General features: G+C 40.2%; 1 protein-coding gene across 3 annotated transcripts; it reads right to left on the bottom strand.

Annotated features, from left to right (window-relative positions):
* Positions 1–11,783: 11,783 nt before the first annotated feature.
* Positions 11,784–20,241, bottom strand: lum (lumican). Of its 3 annotated transcripts, XM_084330189.1 has the most exons (4): positions 20,200–20,241; positions 19,753–19,829; positions 13,846–14,724; positions 11,784–13,587 (listed from the first exon to the last, which is right to left on the bottom strand). In XM_084330189.1, the coding sequence occupies exons 3-4, from the start codon at positions 14,717–14,719 to the stop codon at positions 13,433–13,435; spliced, it is 1,029 nt and encodes a 342-aa protein (XP_084186315.1). In that variant the 5' UTR covers positions 14,720–14,724; positions 19,753–19,829; positions 20,200–20,241; the 3' UTR covers positions 11,784–13,432. The 3 variants fall into 3 exon arrangements, with proteins under 3 accessions (XP_084186315.1, XP_084186314.1, XP_084186316.1); XM_084330188.1 differs by lacking the exon at positions 20,200–20,241 and having other exon boundaries at positions 19,753–19,902; XM_084330190.1 differs by lacking the exon at positions 20,200–20,241 and having other exon boundaries at positions 13,846–14,721; positions 19,753–19,838.
* Between the last annotated feature and the right edge of the window lie 862 nt (positions 20,242–21,103).

Here is a 21,103-nt window from a genome sequence, read left to right as displayed (position 1 = left end):
ACCTTTTATCTAGATATATAATATACCATTAAATAAAGGTTGTAATCTGTAAATGTATTTGATTTTACTGTAATTTGACAGTAAGTATTTGGTAAACATTGATGCCAGACATTTACCTTTTTCTTGCAGCTTTTTTTCTTACAGTGTAGCTCAGTGCTCTAAGCCTTAGGCTCATACTTACTTGTGACATCATGGGTTCCAATCCCTCCCTGCCGCCCAATCTTTCCTGTTCCACTACACTGTACTCTAATAAAGCAACAATGCCTTCAAATTTTATATCAAAGAAGAAAACAAGTATTGTGGTTACAAACAAACACACACAAGTGATGACAATATGGCTTTTTTTTCTTTTTTTACCGGTGGGCATAATGAATGGGAGACTGTCTTTGTTGAGATTGTATCCAGAGATTTTTTCTTTTGGGAGATGTAGGCAAACATTGTGGTTTAGAACTGTTAACACCACTATGTAATAAAGCTAGGATATACAATAACTCTCTGGCAAACATTATACAGTCTAAACATTCACTGCCATTGAAGCAGCTCCAAGTTCTGTCTGTTGATGAGAATTACAGAATATGTTTTTATTTGTCTGGTTTCTAGCTTTGGGACTCGTGAGCTATTTATTGAACTAGCAACTAGTAACACTCTCCTTTAGGGGACACAGCGACAATGATTAAAGGAACACTTGCCATCTTCCCCAGAGTCAGACATTGGTATCAATAATCTCTGTGCATCAGTTTTGGAGTTTTTGGAAGTTGTATTTCTTCACTCTTGATTATAGGCTAGTTGCTCCCTACTGCTTCCAGGCATTGTGCTAAGCTAGGCTAGCATGCACCTGGACCTGTCTCTCTGGAACTACTGGACACACATAGATGAAACTGATATCAATATAAACATATTGCACAATTTAAAAAGCAGCTTAAAAAATACACATTAGAGAAATATAGAAATTAGTAATGCGGTTAAACGAAGTTATGTTATATTGTGTTATGTAGTGTTGTATTGTATTTACTGCTGTCAAGCGACTCAAGTTTTTTCTTTTTGTACTATAAGTAAAAGTATATTATATAATGTATTATACTAATTTATGTTATATCAAGTAAAATTAATGGAAGAAAAAATGTAAATGTAAGGGGGTAGGGATCAATAAGCTTAGCTTCCCTCTACTCCTTTTTTGAACATAACAACTAACTAACTACATTGCTCTTGACCTTTTGTTTATAATTTATTTTTCATTATGATTGTTCTGTTTGACGGAGCTTTATATTGTGATTTGTTTGGAGGAATGTGGAGAATACATAAATACAATAAACAATAAACTTTTTCATTCATTCATTCATTCAATATTCTTGTCTGACTCTATTCCTTTAACTCATTCAGCGCCATCACTTAATGAGCCAGGGGGCGCTAGAACGCCATTGCTTTAATCAATGGGGAGAATGCGAGATTTGCGAGTGCTTAAAATATATCTTATATTATAGCTATGGGTCTAATACACCCGTCGATTGTCAGTGAGTTGCTTCCAGTCAACATGCACAAAACAGATTGTTTTTCATCCGTACATTTCCGTTTTATACCGTTTTGAATATGAGTATAGTTTTGGTGATTCTTAGTAATCCCAGGAAAAGACGAGATAATAGCCCTTTAGTGGAATACACTAAACACGTTGTAATTTTTTGCCTGATTATCGAATCTTCCTGAAATCAACGCTAAATTATCATTATTATCCTTCCTCGTGCATACATGAAATGGACCTCGTAGCGCGGCGCTCCCCTCGCCACCTCCTGCACTCAATGGTAAACAGCCACACACACACACACAGACAGCTTCGATCGCGGTAGAAAGAAATATCAGATCAACGCAAGATGTTATATATAAAGTCCTTACCTGGTCTCTGATGTAATGCAAAAGAAATAATCCAATTATCTGATCGCCATTCCAAATACTGCTCGTGGAGGTCCGTCCCACATTGTCCGGCATTGCATATGAAGGGGGGGGGGGGGGGGGGCAGCATCACAGATGTAACATTGTAAACGCTAGTCCTGCCGGAGTATTTAAACCCCGCCCGCACGGCTCAGATCGGCCCAGAAAAGAAACTACACCATTTCTAATAGAGTGCAATACCGGCTGGAAGGCGTAGGCGGCGGCATTTGCCATTTTGCGAGCTCAGACCCATTCCCAATGATAACATCAGGCTGGATGGATGAAACATTTATGGATATAGCTAATAAAATAAATAACGATTAAAACCCGACTATACTCGTGATTGGCGCTGAACGGTTGGCGAGTTAACCCGACTTTACTCGTGACTGGCGCTGAATGAGTTAAGTACCTAGGAGCCAATGAGGGACCGTGATAACAAACGGTTGATTTAACACAAACACTCAGGTCTCAATGAAATCCTTCCAAAATAGCTTCCACTTCACTTCCTGATGACAAGTACTACTGCATCCAGTTGCCTATCAATTCCCTATTTTCTATCTGCTTAGCTAATTCTGAAAGTGAACGGTTAAATATTTGTTTCTACACTTTGTTATTACATAGTTCTGCATTAGTGTTAAAACCACATAACAGGCAACGGCCCCCGGGAATAGCACTGCACAAGACCAAAGCAGACTACAAAGAGTGACACGTTCAGCCGAACGCACAATTGGAGGGGGGCTCCCCACCCTCCAGAACATTTACTACAAGCGTTGCAAGGGCAAGGCTAAGAGAATCATTAAAGACTCCAGTCACCCGAACAACTGCCTCTTTGAACTGCTGCCGTCAGGCAAGCGATACAGGAGTCTCAAGGCGAGCACAGAAAGACTCAGAAGAAGCTTCTATCCCCAGGCCATCAGGCTGCTAAACGAACAATGAATGAACACTACACAACAACAACCACCAAACGCACATAGCACACACATCCACACGCACACACTCACTTTAAACAAACACACTGTAGCACCCACTCCACACACTTATAGCACACACCCACTTTAAACAAACACACTGTAGCACCCACTCCCCACACTTTATATTTATGGATGAAGGATTGCACTACAACTCGTACACCTTACTGTAAATTGTACCTAAAATTGTACCTCATCCCATTTCTGCTTTGCACTAGATAGTACTGTACATTAGTACACTGCATAGTATTGTGTATTGTATATTATATGGTAACTCAGAACATTGTACATATGTCTATACCGAACACTGTGACCTCATTATCTTCTTCTAAATTCATGCTATTATGTTATATGTTATTTGATACTATCTTGTCTAGCACAGTCTCTGGAGCGTAACAGTAAGAAGCATTTTGTATGAAAGTATTCTGTACTTCTGTATGACAACTATTAAAGAACTTGAACTTGAACTTGAACGGCCCACATGTGGGCCCTCTCGAGGACGATTTGGTCACCGGCGGTACAAGCCACCTTGCCGACCTCTAGTGGCTCAGGTGTGACCTCTAGCGGCTCAGGTGTGACCTCTAGTGGCTCAGGTGTGACCTCTAGCGGCTCAGGTGTGACCTCTAGTGGCTCAGGTGTGACCTCTAGCGGCTCAGGTGTGACCTCTAGTGGCTCAGGTGTGACCTCTAGCGGCTCAGGTGTGACCTAATTGTTGCCGTTCTAATGACACCTCACGCGACCAAATCCAGCACAACGGACCCAGTACTTTGTTGGTGGCGTGAAAATATGCTTAGAAACATTAAATATCTTTGGAACTGTTTGTATTAAATTATAATCTGAATCGATTATCTTCTCTGTCAACATTTTAAGTGTATCTCTCCGTCGCATAAGGGTTGGCTGGCAGTGCGCATAGAATAAGGCATATATTATTGAAATTTGATTTCTTTAACGAACGCATCTATTTCTATATATAATATCGTTTCATATATACTCCAGTGCGCCGTCAGACAGATTCGGCCGTCAGATGCGCTGCGCGCGTGTAACGGAGAGAGGAGTGCTTGTGGAGAGAGCTAGGTTGCAAGGTTGCCCTGACGACAGTGGCGGCCGCTGGGTACTTCGCCACTAGGGGCGCTATACCAAATATTTTGCAAACATGTACAGTACAGTACTGTACCACGCAAGACTCATGGCAAGACGTGAGCGATTCGACTCACGCTCACGGCAATGAATCGGCTCTTATGAACGAGTCGCTCAGCTGTTACTACAACAACACACAACCAGTCAAATAAAGTATAGTCTAGACTCTAATTCACAACTTGAAACACAATATAAATAGAAAAGTTAGAAACAAAACTCGCCCGTCTCCAAACACAGGCAGATCTCTCCCTCTCTCCTTCTCTCTCTCACACACAGCGCGACGTGGAATCGATTCGTTACACAATCAGACCTATTATATACCAAGAATAACTTCAGTATGAGTACAGGGCTGTACACATATTTTGCATATTGTTAAACGAGCCAAGGCTAGCTATTAAACTATCGATATGAATCGAAAATCTGGGACCCTGATGTAAACAAGACAAACGTCTTTCTCTGGTCTGCATCCCCTTAACAATTGTGTGTATTGAGCCGTACTGTATTGTACCCATTCTGAAATCTGTTAATAAAGTTCTCATTCATTCATTCATTCATTCAAACATAGACGATATTGAACAAGCCATAATCCACGTATTTTCAATCCGAGAGAGCTGCAGTAGTTAAATCAATGAGCCGTAACGTTACAACGTTATGCGGCATCAGTAGACAACGTATCATGTATTAAACTAGAGTTAAGATCGCTAATCTACCTTGTTGTTGGCTTGTTGATAAAGTATATCCACTCCATGGCATTGTCCATCCAGCCTGTGTTGATGTCCATCCATTATTGTCCGCATCCATATAGCTTGTTGTTAGCCAACAAGCTGTGTGAGTGAAGAGCTGTGTCTTTGTCCATTTCCGCCTCGAACAGCCTGCAAACTACCTGGCGTTCTATCGCCATGCTCTAAGACAAACTCTAACCTTAACCAACTTTGAAAGAGTGCCTAAGCTTAACAGTCTAAAGAACTTGCAGTCACGGTACGCTCGTCTAAGACAAACAGCTGCCTGCATCATTCTCACAACAACACTATCTCCGTCCACCGACCAACCTAGGAATAATAACCTAGAAATTGGATTCGGCCAATGATTTGTCCGTCTTTCAAACAGTGTTGATTTGATGGATTTAACAGAATTATCCAATTCCATGGTGGTAGCTTTAGCTAACTATAAATCGAAATGAAAATACTCAGTCCTTGAATAAACCTGGCGCATTCTCTCTCTAAGCCAACCCGAGAAATGCGGCTATGGAAAAAAACTGGCATCGCGTCGGCCAATCAGAGAGCGTCTCCACGAAAATGCGGCTATGGAAATTCTTCACGGAAGTTCACGCTGCTGCCTAGACCGCTTCAAATCGCGCTCGGATTCCAACATAATAGTCATATTTCAACGCACAACGCCGTATGCACTGATTGGCTGTGACGGAGACAGCGATCAAACTGTGACGCGCACTCAGAGCGCTATCGCTTCTAGCCTGGGCGAGAAATACGAAAAAATAAAAAAAAACGTCACTTCCTGCTCATGAAAACGATGTTTTTTTTATTTAGATAATAACGTTATATTGTGCATTGGAAATACAAACATACTTAAAATGAGTAAATATTATTCATTTTAAACATGTTTATATTATTTATAGGGCTATAAAACACAAAAACGAAAAAGTTTTATTGTCTTCTTCTTTGATTTAACAGCAGCTGGCCAGCAGGTGGGTCGGCGCCCCTTGCGCCCCTAGTGGCGAGCCGCCACTGCCTGACGACCGAAAGCGATGTTACCGTCACTTGCGCGGGATTTCCCCAGGCTGGCAGAGCTGGCAAAGTCTGCGACAGCGGTAACATCCGAGCGAGTGATTTTGGACTGATTGTGACCAGGCTGCATGCACTGCCGTCTGACACCCCGGTACCATGTGAGTCAGCTGAGACAGGCTATTGATATGTAGGCTATCTTGTTGCAAAATAATAATAATAATAATAATAATAATAATAATAATAATAATAATAATAATAATAATAATAATAATAATAATAATAATAATAATAATAATAATAATAATAATAATAATAATAATAATAATAATAATAATAATAATAATAATAATAATAATAATAATAATAATAATAATAATAATAATAATAATAATAGCCTCATTGAAAACACTATTGTTGCTTGTTAGTACAGTTGGTTGTTTTCAGCGTTTTATGCACGTATGTGTTATTTAGTTGGACATTTTCGTTGACATAAGTCGATTTTTAGTTTTTATTTTATTTATTAAGTTAATATAAAACCATGTTTAGAATTTTTGTTTGTTTGTTATATACATGCTTTTGATTTCTTTGATAAAAATAGCCTTTATTTATTTCCATATTCTTATTATTTTTCAAACCTACATGAGTGGCTGAAGAGCCGTATTCAGATTCCAGAGCCGCGGGTTGATCCCTGGTCTAGGAGATCGTTTCACAGGCTTGATTAGCTTAGTTGTAACTCAATATCATTTGATCTATTTCAGTGCCATTTATTTCCAGTAGGGGAGAACGGGGGACGTTGTCACACGGGTAGGTTGTCACATTCATTATATTTCATCACCAGAGGGTCCTGTCTCCCATACCTTGGTATTTAAATGTCCAGAATTGGGGTCAGAGTTCACCTACAGTATATTGTCATATTTGGAGTGAAACAGCTGAATTTGAGGTGAGAGGACTTTTTGTGTTTTTCATGTCCATTTGTAAATATTCCGCTCCTCAGTATTTTTCTTCTAGGCTTTTACACAATTGGTTTATAATGAAACAATTATTACCCTTAAAAAGTGTGAAGGGATAGCTATAGTTTAGATTGTTGTTAGCTAGCTAACTAGTTGTTAGATGGCTGTTAGCCTTGATGCTATCAAGACATTCCTGTTGGGGTTGGTCGTCACATTTTATTTGGGGTTGGTTGTCACATGTTGTGTATAGGCTATTATTGTTAGGCCGATTTATTGTGTTCTTATTTTTTTTATATAGGATGGCCTAAAGATGTGTTTCCTGTTTATGTTCATGTTAAGATGCATTAAGTTATGTATTTGTCAACTTGTCAATGCAATTAAACTTTCAAATTTAGTTCTGCCTTCTTGTCTTCTTTTTAAGATTTTCCCATTAAAACACATGGTGACAACCAACCACATAGTGTGTGACAACCATCCCCATGATGGGGTTGGTTGTCACAATGTGTCAGAGTGTCTTTGATAGGTGATTAACTCTTTGTTACAATATGTTGGAAAATGAATGGTATACACATTTCAAGCCAACATCTTAATCTTCAATTTAATGTAGGAATGAATATTGAATGATGTTTTGATGATGAGTAATTCATACTAGAGTAAAAAGTGTGACAACTATCCCCGTTCTCCCCTAATATTTGTGAAGAATACTTTGTTTGATTGAATTGGGTTATTCATTGAAGTATTTCTTCTGCTCATTTCAAGCATTATGTTCTTGTAAAGCTACTATAGCTCATTCATACTGAGACCATCTTCATGACGAACATTCCATTATTTCAATGGAGATTCTGTTATTACTATATATTACTCATTGTAAGCGCAGGCCAAAGCACGAGACAGGATTCAGTGGCAGTGTATGATTGCGGCCTTATGCCCCAACCAGGACGAAGAGGATAAGTAAAGTAAGTAAGTAACTCATTGTAATTAGGAAAACGGGATGGGTCAAGTGCAGAGCGACATTTCATCGGTGACTCAGTGCATGTGTGGGTTGTGTTGCGACAGTGGCTCGGGAGGTAGAGCAGTGGTCTGGTAATCCAGAGGTTCCCGGTTCGATTCCTGCCCCTCCCGGGCAGCGTGTCGAAGTGTCCTTCTTCTTCTTCTTCTTCTTCTTCTTCTTCTTCTTCTTCTTCTTCTTCTTCTTCTTCTTCTTCTTCTTCTTCTTCTTCTTCTTCTTCTTCTTCTTCTTCTTCTTCTTCTTCTTCTTCTTCTTCTTCTTCTTCTTCTTCTTCTTCTTCTTCTTCTTCTTCTTCTTCTTCTTCTACTATAACTATTATTATTACTTTTAATATACTTATTTTAAACAGGTGAACATGCTGGTACAACCTTTAAGTTTTTTACCTATACATTTTCCAGTATATATATAACAGTGAAATTAAATGGATGGCATGTTTTGTGACTTAAATAACATTTCAGACTGCCACATCTATACAAAATCCTGCTCAGACTCCCATCCCCCAAATTACCCCCAAAAGAACTGAGGAGCCCTGCTCTCACTTAGCAGCGTGTAGAATCTCTCTGCAAGAGCGTTTTATTTATTTTTTTTATAAAAAGCTACACAGAAATCCTTGGAATGCCTAGATTTCTATCTGATTGTTTTTCCATTGCAGAAACAGCTGTTGGACATCGACATGGCGGCTCTGGTGAGGTGTGGAGAGCTGTTTCTTTCTCCTTCATTAAACTCCAGTATTTTTTTAAATCTACACATCAGAAAGTAACGTGGCTTTCTTTGAACCACCATGATTTGAAATGCAATGCTTTTTGTTACCAGTCACTAAGAGCAAGGTCCACACGACAAGATAATCTTTTAAATCTTTTATGGTAAAATGGACAGGAACACAGTTCCCCTCAACTATGCCATTTCTCCAAAGGGCAGATAATTAGTATAGCAGAGCATAGTGAACCTTGGACCACAGGATCCACAGGCGGCTGCACTAACCAGCTGAGCTAAAGGGTTCAACCAATTAGCAAGTGCTGGTTGACTGCCACAGACTCTGCAGTCGTTTACAATAGTATAGTATAGTATAGTATAGTATAGTATAGTATAGTATAGTATAGTATAGTATAGTATAGTATAGTATAGTATAGTATAGTATAGTATAGCATATCATAGCATAGTATAGCATAGCATAGAAAAGTATAGCATATAGCATAGTATCACACAGTATAGTATAGCATAGCATAGTATAGCATAGCATAGCATAGCATAGCAAAGTATAGCATATAGCATAGTATCACACAGTATAGCATAGTATAACATAGTATAGTATAGTATAGCATAGTATGGTATGTTATAGTATACTATAGTATAGCATATCATAGTATATATAGTATAGCATAGCATAGTATAATATAGCATAGCAAAGTATAGCACATAATAACATAGTATCACACAGTATAGTATAGTATAGCATAGCATAGTATAGCATAGCATAGCATAGCATAGCATAGTATAGCATAGCATAGTATAGCATCATAGCATAGTATAGCATAGCATAGAAAAGTATAGCATATAGCATAGTATCACACAGTATAGCATAGTATAACATATTATAGTATAGTATAGCATATACAGGAGGGAGGTGGAGGACCTTATAGTCTGGTGTGATAATAACAACCTGGCGCTCAATATAAAGAAAACAAGAGAGATTATAGTGGATTTTAGAAGATCAAGGCCTGACCACTCCCCTCTGCTCATCAACAACGAAGTAGTGGAGAGGGTCACTGAGTTCAAGTTCCTGGGTCTCAGTGTGAGTGAGACCCTGTCTTGGAGCACCAACACCGCCTCAGTGATCGGAAAAGCTCAGCAACGCCTATACTACCTAAGGAAGCTGAAGCAGGCTGGCCTGCCACGAAATCTCCTTGTCAACTTTTACCATTGTGCGGTTGAGAGTGTGCTGACCTACGGTGTGTCTGTGTGGTTCTCCAGCTGCACAAAGGCAGAGCAAGAGGCTCTACAGAGGGTGGTGAAGGCGGCAGGCAGGATCATCGGGACTCCTCTACCAAACATCACCTCCGTCTTCACCTCCCGCTGCCTCCACCGCTCCAAATGTATCATCAAGGACCAGTCGCACCCAGCACATCACCTCTTTCAGCTCCTCCCCTCAGGGAGGAGATACCGGTCAATACATGCTAAGAGTACACGATTTAAGAACAGCTTTTTCCCCCAAGCAGTTAGACTGTTAAACACTCATTGACTGTCCCCTCACGTGCACCATGCACTTACCACTGCACTTGATAATCTCTGATTACCACCCATTATGCACTTTATTATTTAAAATATTCTGTTATGTACAGTGTTATGTGTTATGTGTTCATGTATGTATTATGTACTACGGTCTGTGGGAGCTCCCCTGAAATTTCGTTGTATACTGTGCAATGACAATTAAAAGTCTATTCTATTCTATTCATAGTATGGTATGTTATAGTATACTATAGTATAGTATAACATAGCATAGTTTAGTATAGCATAGTATAGTATAGCATAGCATAGTAAGGTATGGTATGTTACAGCATAGTATAGTATAGTATATCATAGCATAGTATAGTATAGTATAGCATAGCATAACAGTGCATATATGTTACAGTATAGTATGTTATAGTATAGCATAGTATACTATAGCATAGTATAGCATAGCATAGTATAGCATAGCATAACAGTGCATATATGTTACAGTATAGTACTGTATGTTATAGTATAGCATAGTATAGCATAGTATAGTATAGCATAGTATAGCATAGTATAGCATAGCATAGTATAGTATAGCATAGCATAACAGTACATATATGTTACAGTATAGTACTGTATGTTATAGTATAGCATAGCATAGCATACATAGTATAGCATAGTATAGTATAGCATAGTATAGCATACATAGTATAGCATAGTATAGCATAGTATAGCATAGCATAGCATAGCATAGCATAGCATAGCATAGCATAACATAACATAGCATAGCGTAGCATAACATAGTAAGGTATGGTATGTTACAGTATAGTATAGCATAGCATAGCATAGCATGTTGTCATGTGGCTACCATTTGGGTGATTTGAAGAGTGGATGTGCACAGCAATATCCTTGTTGTGGTATTTAGTCAAACCCTGCAACCCCTGCAGCCCTCCAGGACCAGCAGCGCGTTCTTCCTGTTACTGCGGCCATATGGACATGTGTGACCGATACAAGCAGACACGTCAATTTATATTCATGCGCAGAGACACACAAGTGAAAACGGTGTGGAGTAAAAGACACAGGAAGAGAGATGAGATAACTTTCTGGGCACAGGCCCAAATACAACACTCTTTGAACACAATCTGGACATAAAAGAAACATACCATACATCTGAAACTCACTGACAGGCCTTGGAGAATAGAGAGATCCCTGTCTTCCCTGTCTCTTTGTTCTCTGCTTTGTACATCTGAGCAAATTACATGACTTCATCCACTTCAGAGACAACAACAAAGAACTAAAACATTGCATTGCGAACCCCGACTAACACCCAGTCATAATGACTGATTGCAGCCAATGCTAATCAAGCCAAGCTAGGTGACAATGATTGGAACAGGCAACACGTCATTTGGTTGACCCAAAAAGAAGCTTCTGTCTTTTTTTAACGTTTAGAAAAATTTAAAAATTAAAGTTTGTATTAAAGCAATAACTATAAGTGCGGTTGCGGTTATTGGCGGCAGCACACCATACTATAGGACTCTCAGCCCTACACTATATTGCTTAAATGAGCATTGTTGTTTGGTTTAATTAAACCCATAATCTGCTATAGGTGGTGTTGGTTGTCTCACTGCAATCAGTAACCCGCTAAGATTTTGAATAATAATTCAATTAATGATGGAGCTCTTGAATTCTTACCAATTAGCCTATATAGTGATTATCCAAAATGCTAACCCACCCTGCATCTATTCTATGATTAAAAAACATTTAATACTTACACATGCATTTCGCATGCACATTTGAAAGTACCTCAGATTTACAGTAAGTTTAAAAAGTTATGTCATACAGGTATGTTGGAAATGTAGTTTATTCAACTGTACTTTATATCCTCACAGTAAATTTACCAGCAGTTACTCAGTGATAAGGCCACAAAGAAATTGTGATTTACATTCTTTGACATTGCAACAGCATTAGAGCAATACAACATTGTCACATTGGCTTGTTATTATTGTGAAAAAGCAGATCAAACATAGCAAGCAAGGTAACTGTAAAGGCATCATAACTGCAAAACACTGTTGTTTATTATCATACAATGATACCATTGGATGCATGAAAGTAATGCAAATGTTGTATACAAGTCAGCAATGTGCATAACAATGAACAGCTATGAATTGGATAGCATATAAAAAAAACATTTTGACTCAATCGTCTGCATTAGGATTTCTTAAGAACAGCAGAGATAATTCAGTGTGAGAAGCAATTAAATTCAAACAAGGAAAAACAGTGATTTTCATTCTTGGGTTGTTAATTGCGCCTCTATTTCTACAAATCAAACACGCATTTCATTACCTTGTTGTTATGATTTGGGATAGGGTCTCTTTAATTTAAAAGTAAATTGATGATGACGTCATCTGTCGGCGCCACAAAACAAGGATTTGGACCCAAGTTCAGTGGTGTTGTAAATAAAAATGTCAATAAAATCGTACAACTATCAATTATCATTAACTACGTATATTGTTCTTGCTGAATGCATTTATTTAAATGCTACTTAATTTGGAGCTTATTCCCAGTTATCAAAATAATTTTCTATAAAGAAGAATTTCCTATAAATTTGCAAGGTCGGATTATATCTTTGACAAATTAGAAGACGTTTGTCGACAGGATATTTCATGAAGTAAACTAAATACAATCCTGTGAGCAACTGATGGCAACTTTGTGAAACCAATCTCACAACATGCGGATTGCCTCGAACAAAACTTGTAAATTCATTGATTCGTTAAAACCTTTTGATCCAGGAAGCACTCAACTAGTATGTATTGTACCATTCATTTATTTATTTTTCAGTTGACATTGTAAACCTAATCCACGGCACACAATCCAGCTTTTTCCTTACCTGCAGGTCTTTAGCACAGCAATAGCAAATTTTGTGCGTACACACTCATTACAAAGAAATGCTAAACATTAAAACATACAAGACAGACAACTATAATTAAGACACAATGACCTGTACACTCAACTGTGTCAGTATTGAACGCAGATCAACATGGAATGTTTACGTGTGTGTTCACTTTTCAATAAAAAGCATTTAATTCAGATTTCTTTGCGTCTTTTTGGATTTGTTTTCTGATAAAAAAAACTATAATTTTTTCTGAAGATTTGAAATAGGATTAATTCAGTTATCTACTCATACAACCAAACAAACAATTGGAACCTCCGTAGGACATTTGATAAATTGTCTAAATTATTTGATACAGAACAATAAATACCTTAATGTGTACAGGAGGAGTATTTTAATTGATGACGGATATGACTATCACAATAAAAGAAAACAATAGCCCAAATTGCGCACCACCTAGCATGTCAAAAAGTGCAAGGATGTGCAAGTAATACGGGAATTTGGATATTGGGACATAACTCGCAACCCCGTGAGGCTGTGGGTTTTTTCGCCAAGTCATGAGGGAGAGGGAAGGGATGCGCCGTAGCAAACAATAAAGGTCCTTAATCAAACATGATATCTGAGGCGGCACGCAGGCAGTTGGCAGCTTCCTCGGGCATGTCGGTGTGCGTGACGTTGTTGGCATCCAGACGCAGATGCTTCAGGCGGGAGTAGTTCATTGGTCCAACAACTTTGCAGAAACTTCCCACGTCGATCTCTGCAAAGAGGCAAAAAGGATGGCAGAAGCAAGTTCATCCATTACCCTTCACCTTATTATTACCATATTATGCCAAATAATCTTATAAAATGTACTTTTCCCAATCCTATGTTCAAGAGAAAAAATTAATTTAATCATAAAACTATAGAGTCAAAGCCATCCACATACAAATATTAAAATATTGATGTAAAATATATGGTGCTTTTAATCGGGCAACTGGAAGTACTGAATTAGAAAGGATTGGCACATGCCACTTACTGTTGATGGCATTGGCCTGCAGGTAGAGTTGCTCGAGCTGCTCGTTGATCTCAGGGATGGACTGCAGTTTGTTGAAGGACAGGTCCAGCTCTATCAGGGTGGAGACGTTGAACACCCCGGCGGGGATCCCCGAGTCCGACAGCTTGTTGTGGGAGATCCTCAGGTACTGGAGCGCTGGCAGCTTGTTCAGGTATCCGGCTGCAATACTGTCGATATCGTTGTAATCGGCGTAAAGGATTTCCAGTGAACTGGGCACACCAGCAGGCAGCTTCTTGAGTTTGTTGTGACTCACGTCCAGGGACAACAGCTTCTTGGGACCCTTGAAAGCTCCGGCGATGGCTTCCGACGTGAGCTCGTTGTGCTGGAGGTGGATGGAGGTCAGGTTCTCCTTGCCCAACAGCAGACCAGAGGGGAACTTGGACAACTTATTGTTCATCATCTTCAGTTCGTCGAGGACCTTGGAGGGAGGGATGACGGGCGCCGTCAGGCCGTTGTTGCTGAAGAAGAGCTTCTCCAAGGCGGTCAGCTTGTCGATGGTGCCCGCGGCGACTTTGTCGTTGGTGATCTGGTTGTTGTCCAGGATCAGCCAGCGCAGCTCGGCGGTGACATTGTCAAACACTCCGGCCTTGATCTCGTCGATCTGGTTGTTCTGCAGGTACAGGTATTTGATGCCCGACGGCACGGCGGGGACAAACTTGAGCTTGCGGCTGTCACAATACATGGCACTGGGGAAGTTGTAGGGGCACTCGCACTCTTGGTTGCAGTTAGGCCCAGAGGGCCCCAACTGGGGACCCGGCTGGTAGTCGTAGTCTTCGTACTGACACACGGCCAGGCCGACCAGTGTGGCCAAGAGTGGGATGTGGAGTGAAAACATGCCTGCTGAGAGACGAAGGGGAGGAGGGAAGATGGACGGGAAGAAAAAATATACTCACGGTTAGAGTTACCAGGAGAAACAAAACAAACTTGGACAACATTTCTGCTAAGTTTTTAAGAGATGGGGGCACAGAAAATAGCTTCCTGTGTTGCACATCTTATTAACCTCTCCCTGGAGCAAGGCATTGTACCAAGTGGTATTAAACATGCAAAGATCATTCCCTTGTACAAAAAAGGGAATAGCTCTGAGCCTGGTAATTACAGGCCAGTATCCATTTTGAGTGTCACATCCAAGATTTGTAGAAAGAGTGGTGCACAAGCAGCAGATATCAGAATATGTTGGCAAGGGAAATCTTCTATATGAATTCCAATCAGTGTTTAGGAAGTCATATTCTACTGATTTTATTAGAAAGGAGATGGATGAAGGGAAACTGTGTGGAATGGTCTTACTTGATCTTCAAAAAGCCTTTGACACAGTAAATCATGGTCTCGCTGAAAGCTCTGGGACTGAATGATACAGCTGTAAAGTGGATTGCCTCATATCTGACAGACAGGGACCAGAGGGTAGAGGTCAATGGATTTATGTCGAATGCCAAACCAATAGTTTGTGGGGTGCCGCAAAGGAAGTGTTTTAGGACCATTGCTATTTTTATTGTACATAAATGATATGAGAGATGCATGTTCTTCTAATTTATTCTTATTTGAAGATGATTCAGCTTTGCTCATCTTCCATAAGGATCTGAGTACACGCCAAAGAATGCTAGGAGAGGAACTCTCTAAGGTTAGCAATTGGCTGTCTGTCAATTGGCACTCACCTCACTTAGGCAAAACATAGTCTATTTTGTTCGGATTTAAGCCCAGATTAAAAAAGGCTCCTGAACTCAAGGTAAAATTAGGGTCAGATGTTATAGCAGCAAGAATAGCAGTGAAGTACCTCAGCTGTACGCTGGCTGACAGTCTGGGGGGGGGGGGGGGGGTGGCCTTACAGGTGCTGTTAAAATAAATGCCCGCACAAGGTTTTGGCTAGAAAGGCCAATCTGCTTGACAGGGAAAGCCTTAGACTACTAGCCAACAGCCTGGTGTCGTTTTGATTATGCTAGTGTACCCTGGTTTGAGGGACTGTCAGCTTCAGAAGAAACTACAGGTGTCACAGAATAAGCTGATCATGGTTGTGATGGGCCTAGGCCCTCGTGATCATGTTGGGAGGAGTCATTTTCAGGAGCTCAACTGGCTACCAGTTGAGGCCAGAGTAGCCCAGTTTAGGCTCAACATGGTACACAAAATAATCAATAACAGGGCCCCCAAATATTTTAGCAACTATTTTCCTAGTGTTAGTGAATCAAGCAGCCACAGAACGAGATCTAGCGTAGCAAACCTGCATCCTCCAAGGAGGAGGATGGAATGAGGAGCACAGGAGTGGAACGAGTTGCCTTTGACCACCAAACAGGGCTTGAACCTGTGTAGTTTCAAGGTGAACGTTAGGAAATGGCTCCTAGAAAATGTCCCTGAGTAACTCAGGAAGCTTCATGTTTTAATGTAGTGTAGTTTTGGTGTGTCTGTACACATTGTACATATTTTATTAATAATGTTGTATTTTACTTTTACATTAACATTTTTTGCAATATACTGTAGGCCGATGATAATATGTGTAATACATGTTTATGTAAATACTATGTGCTGCTGAGACCAAGGACTTTTTTGTACTATCCTTGATCATTTTAGGATGCATGACTTGTTGTAACATGTCATGTATTTGAATAATTGTCAAATAAACTAAAGACAAGCTTGGCCCTCATTCATCAACGTGGCGTAAAATATGTTCTATTTCCACACGTAAGCACAGAATTTAGAATCAGTGCACGCACAAAAAGAACGGGATTCATCACACGTGCGTACACAGGTTCTACGCACACCTGTCTTGATAAATATGACTTTGATCCTACGTTTGAGCTCGTGCACTGTTTTAAGTATTTGCATACCAGAACCGCTCCCGATTAACCATATGCGGTAATGGAATACCCCCATGAAATGTGGAAAAATGGACTAAGCCGAGGGAAGCGTGTTATGAGAACGGTGATGTCGGATATGATATCTATTAACCATTGCTGCCTGGGCAACGCAAACACTAATAAAGACCGTGCTGGAATATGACTGCCTTTTCCCGTGTTGTTTGATTAATACCCAGGGATTAAAGTTCTCCTCAATTTTATTCCAAATCGCGATGGATTCTCTGTCAATTTTCTACCTGCTGCATATGATTTCTAGAGGCATACTACAATCTATTTTGATGTCAGTATTGGGTAGCCTATATAAACAATAATACGAGAGCATATACAAGAACAATGAATCTCACTGCATGTATGATGTAGCCTGCCTTTCAATACATGAACTTGAATTCCATCATGTTTGTGTGCGGGACTCACAAGGCTGTTGTCACAATGGGTGGTACCGGTACAGTAATAACAGTCTACACAATATCACGATGGACCATGCCATAGCCTATGTTCTATTGTGACATGATCTGTGACGACAAATGTTCTAGAATGTTTGATTAAGATATCATACTCTGACAGCATGCCTATGATCAACAAAAACGCGAACTTGAATCCCATCATATACATAGTCTGTCCACTATCTGGTGTCATTGCAATGCGTTTTTTATTCTTTCTTATACAGTAAAAAGGGGGAAGAACACTATATCGTGGGTGTTCATATGACTTGTATTCTGCTTACAGCTTCGAAATTCCACTTGTTTCGTTTAACGTAAAGCCTTTTAAATATAATCAAAACGTTCCCGTGTTTCTGCGGTCTGTGCGCAAAATAATAACGAGTTGAGCTACGCGGAGCGCAGTCAGTCAGTACACCCTGTATATTCCGATAACGCTATATAAACCATGCTGCATTCATTCTGAGAGAAAGATCTATTATTCCAAATGCTATTTATAGGGTTTTGACCATAATTACACTACTGTTGCTATTTTACAATGAACTATAATGAATTACGGTTCATACAGAACATGCCAGTGTTGAAACTAATGCACAAAAGCTCATTTCCTTGTTGTAATAATATATTCTACCACTGGGCGTCAGCTAAGTGTGCTCCGAGCTGTGCGTACACATAAGCACGAAGTCAAGTTCAAGTTGAAATTGATGAATCCCACTCTTTGCTTAGGAATGGTCGTACGCACAGGTTAAGCACATATCTGTGCGTAAGACACGTTGATGAATGAGGGCCCCAAGGAATCTAATACAAATGCTGGAACCAAAAGGGAGTTTTTTTCGTGTCATGCCATAGTCTTGACATTCTAGAATACTGTATAGATGGCAAGTATTCTGTCGCCATTGCGTTGCCAGGGGAACAACGTTGCTTTGGCCCCTGTTCCCGTCAGTTACTGTATTAACAAACATTGCAACAGGAAACACAAAGGGGCCTTTTTAGAATGTGTATGTCAGGGTTTGCACAAGGTCCTTGAAGTGCTTAAAGTGCTTGATTTTTTACCAAAAACATTCAAGGCCTGCCTGGAATTCCTTGAAAACGGCCAATTTTTTAACAAGGTGCTTAAAAGGTCCTTGAAATTCAAATCAACCATTCGCATTGAATGTTTTGTTCATCCATGATCAAATTGTTCTGAATCAAGAAATAGTTTTTTTGTTGTTCTGTTTTAATCAAATCTGACGAGGTGCTGTCTCGCTCGCTCCAACTGCTGTTCCTCATTTATTCACGTGTGATGCTCTAGCTTGCTCTAGCTGGCAAGCAGGCCAAGAAGATGCTTAAAAAACAGCATTTAAAAGTGAATTGTATCCTTCGAGTGACATCCTTGAAAATTCAAAATAGTGCTTGGAAAAGTACTTAAAAGTCATTGAATTTCATTTAGCAATGTCTGTGGGAACCCTGGTATGTTGTTGCATTAGAACATTGTCTATACCACCTTTTCTGTGGAATTGCCTGTCTGGGGAACAGCTTGGGCCCACGTTTATCTCCTGTCAGCTAATCATATTAGCAAACACTGCAACAGGAAATAAACATGGTCCCATTTAGGAACCATTACGTTTGAAACAATCAGTTAGAGCTGCCCGGCGGTTTCCATTCAAGTCAATTCAACGCACCCTCAGGGATTTTAACTGATTGTAAAATAATGGAAAAATTGTAAAAGAGTGACGCTGGAAAGGATGCATGGAAAACTTGAGAAACACAGTGAAGCTCGTATTACAATATGGGCTGCGAGTTGTTTCAGGGTTCATTTTAGGCAATATGGGGCCTGTGGGGGCCCAGTACATTCTTGATCCAACCATCTGGGTGTAGCACAACAATACCAGTACTTTTCCACACCGTAAAAAACCCAGATTGACCCGTGCATACAGAAAAGCCCACAACACTATACTTTTACAACTTTTCTATATACACTATTTAGTAATACTGTAATATCAAAGATTTAACCCAGATGTTCCAAAGCATCCCTATTACTATATGTATACAAAATATCCAAGTGTCTGATTATAGTACTTAGTTTGGTTTCTGATCAGTTGTAGCCAGCATAAAATATAATATGGTAAAACATCATAAAGATCCAGAAGAAGCAACTCTCTGGAGACAGAGACATAATATAGGAGACATGGCATAAGAAATATGAGCCAAAAAACGATGCACACAGATGAGATCCAATACTAAAATATAGTCATATATTATATTTCTATATAGACATCTAATTCAGTAATTCATGCAAACCAGCACAAAAGGCACTGCCGATACAAATCAACATATGAAAGTAATAGACTTAGCTTTGCTGAAGTTTTTCCTTCTTCTGCTGTGACGTGCACAAATCATCAGATTTTTTTAAACTGATTCTGCATCACTTATAGTTTCAATCTCTGTTGTTCCTGCATTGTCCTGGGAAGCCCTGTAAGACTTGTGTCCCGGCCATTGCCCCTAGAGCCTAGCAGTCACAGTTCGATAATGCCATTTCGGAAAGCCAAAATAAAGAGGGACAAATCAAACAGGAAATTAAACAAATCCACTCCACATGCAAAGCTTACCTGTTGATCTCCCTCCTTGTATGTGTGGGGTTGAGGGTCAGTAGGTATACTGTGTGGTGTTCAACAACTAGAGGTCTCTGGAGAAAAAGAGAGGGAATGAGAGAGAGACAGAGGGAGGGGACGAAGAGAGAGAGACAGAGAGAGACAGAGGGAGGGGGAGAAAGAGAGAGAGAGAGAGACAGAGAGAGAGACAGAGAGAGAGAGAGAGAGAGGGGAGAGAGAGAGAGGAGGGTGAACGCCGCAGAGTGGGAGGCTTCCTCAGCAGTTCAAATCTAAGTCAGACCAGCCATATGAACTGAAGATGTCATCAACATGGACGTTTCCTGAGTGGCATCCACGACTTACGGGCTTGTGACGAGACAGGAACAGGTGCACGCTGGGATACAGAGTCCGCTTTTCTTGCCTCCCTGAAAAAGCCACATGCATATATAGCCATGATGTAGATACCTGTCAAATCTGTCCCGCCGCTCTCTTTCACCTTCTCTCTCGACTAGAAGTCCGCCTTTGTTCGTTACACCTCACGTCTGCGAACAAACAACCTATTGTGTGTCTCGGTAATAGGCTATACTCCTCCGAATGTGCCAGCGCTAATATCTCAGCTTGTAAAAGTTCTTTAGCGAGAATAACAGCAGCATCGTGAAGAGTCAGACAAACGTTGTTTGTGGAAAGACCTCAAAAGGTCTCTGGCAGCCTTTCGCAACCAGATGCAGTTATTATTATAATTTCAGCAGTACCACTTGAGCCGTAAATAAGGCCTTGGAAAAACTGACAAAAACGGTTAGGGGGAGAGCCAGCGAAGACTTACATAACCCCTCGGTGAAACCGCTTCTCCCCCCTTTGTCTGTCCTCATATTCTAAAAGCGCAGCGATGTTAAGTTGAAGGTAGGGTGAGGCAGATGCTCGTCCAATATGTCTCACATGTTTTGACAGTAAATCACTGAGATATTGTCAGTCTCTCCCCTCTTTACCTTTCATCTCCACATCAAAGCATTGTTACTGACCTCTGCATTTAAATGAACCCTTTCACTGCCACGCTACCAAACGGTTAACCCTTTCAGTGCGACAATACAGAAGGTTAACCCTTTCACTGCCACACTACCAAACAGTTAACCCTTTCACTGCGACAATACAGCAGGTTAACCCTTTCACTGCCACACTACCAAACGGTTAACCCTTTCACTGCGACAATACAGCAGGTTAACCCTTTCACTATCACTACCACACTACTTCTGTAGTGTGGTAGTGGAAGGGTTAAACCACACTACATTAGTATAGTCTATACCCCCTTTTTAAATAAAAGCAAGACAAGGCCGTCCTCCCCGGACAAAACGTGTGTCAAGAGAGTGCATAT

This window comes from Notolepis coatsorum (genome assembly GCF_963971535.1).
Source record: "Notolepis coatsorum genome assembly, chromosome: 15".
NCBI lineage: Eukaryota > Metazoa > Chordata > Actinopteri > Aulopiformes > Paralepididae > Notolepis > Notolepis coatsorum.
This window is presented reverse-complemented; position numbering and strand designations above follow the sequence as displayed.

What these genes read in the sequence shown, in the direction of transcription:
- lum (XM_084330189.1), bottom strand. Translation starts at nt 14,719, where the DNA reads ATGTTTTCACTCCACATCCCACTCTTGGCCACACTGGTCGGCCTGGCC. An exon ending in GCAGGCCAATGCCATCAACA is followed by an intron (nt 13,588 to 13,845) that starts GTAAGTGGCATG and finishes GCCTCTTTGCAG; the next exon opens with AGATCGACGTGGGAAGTTTC.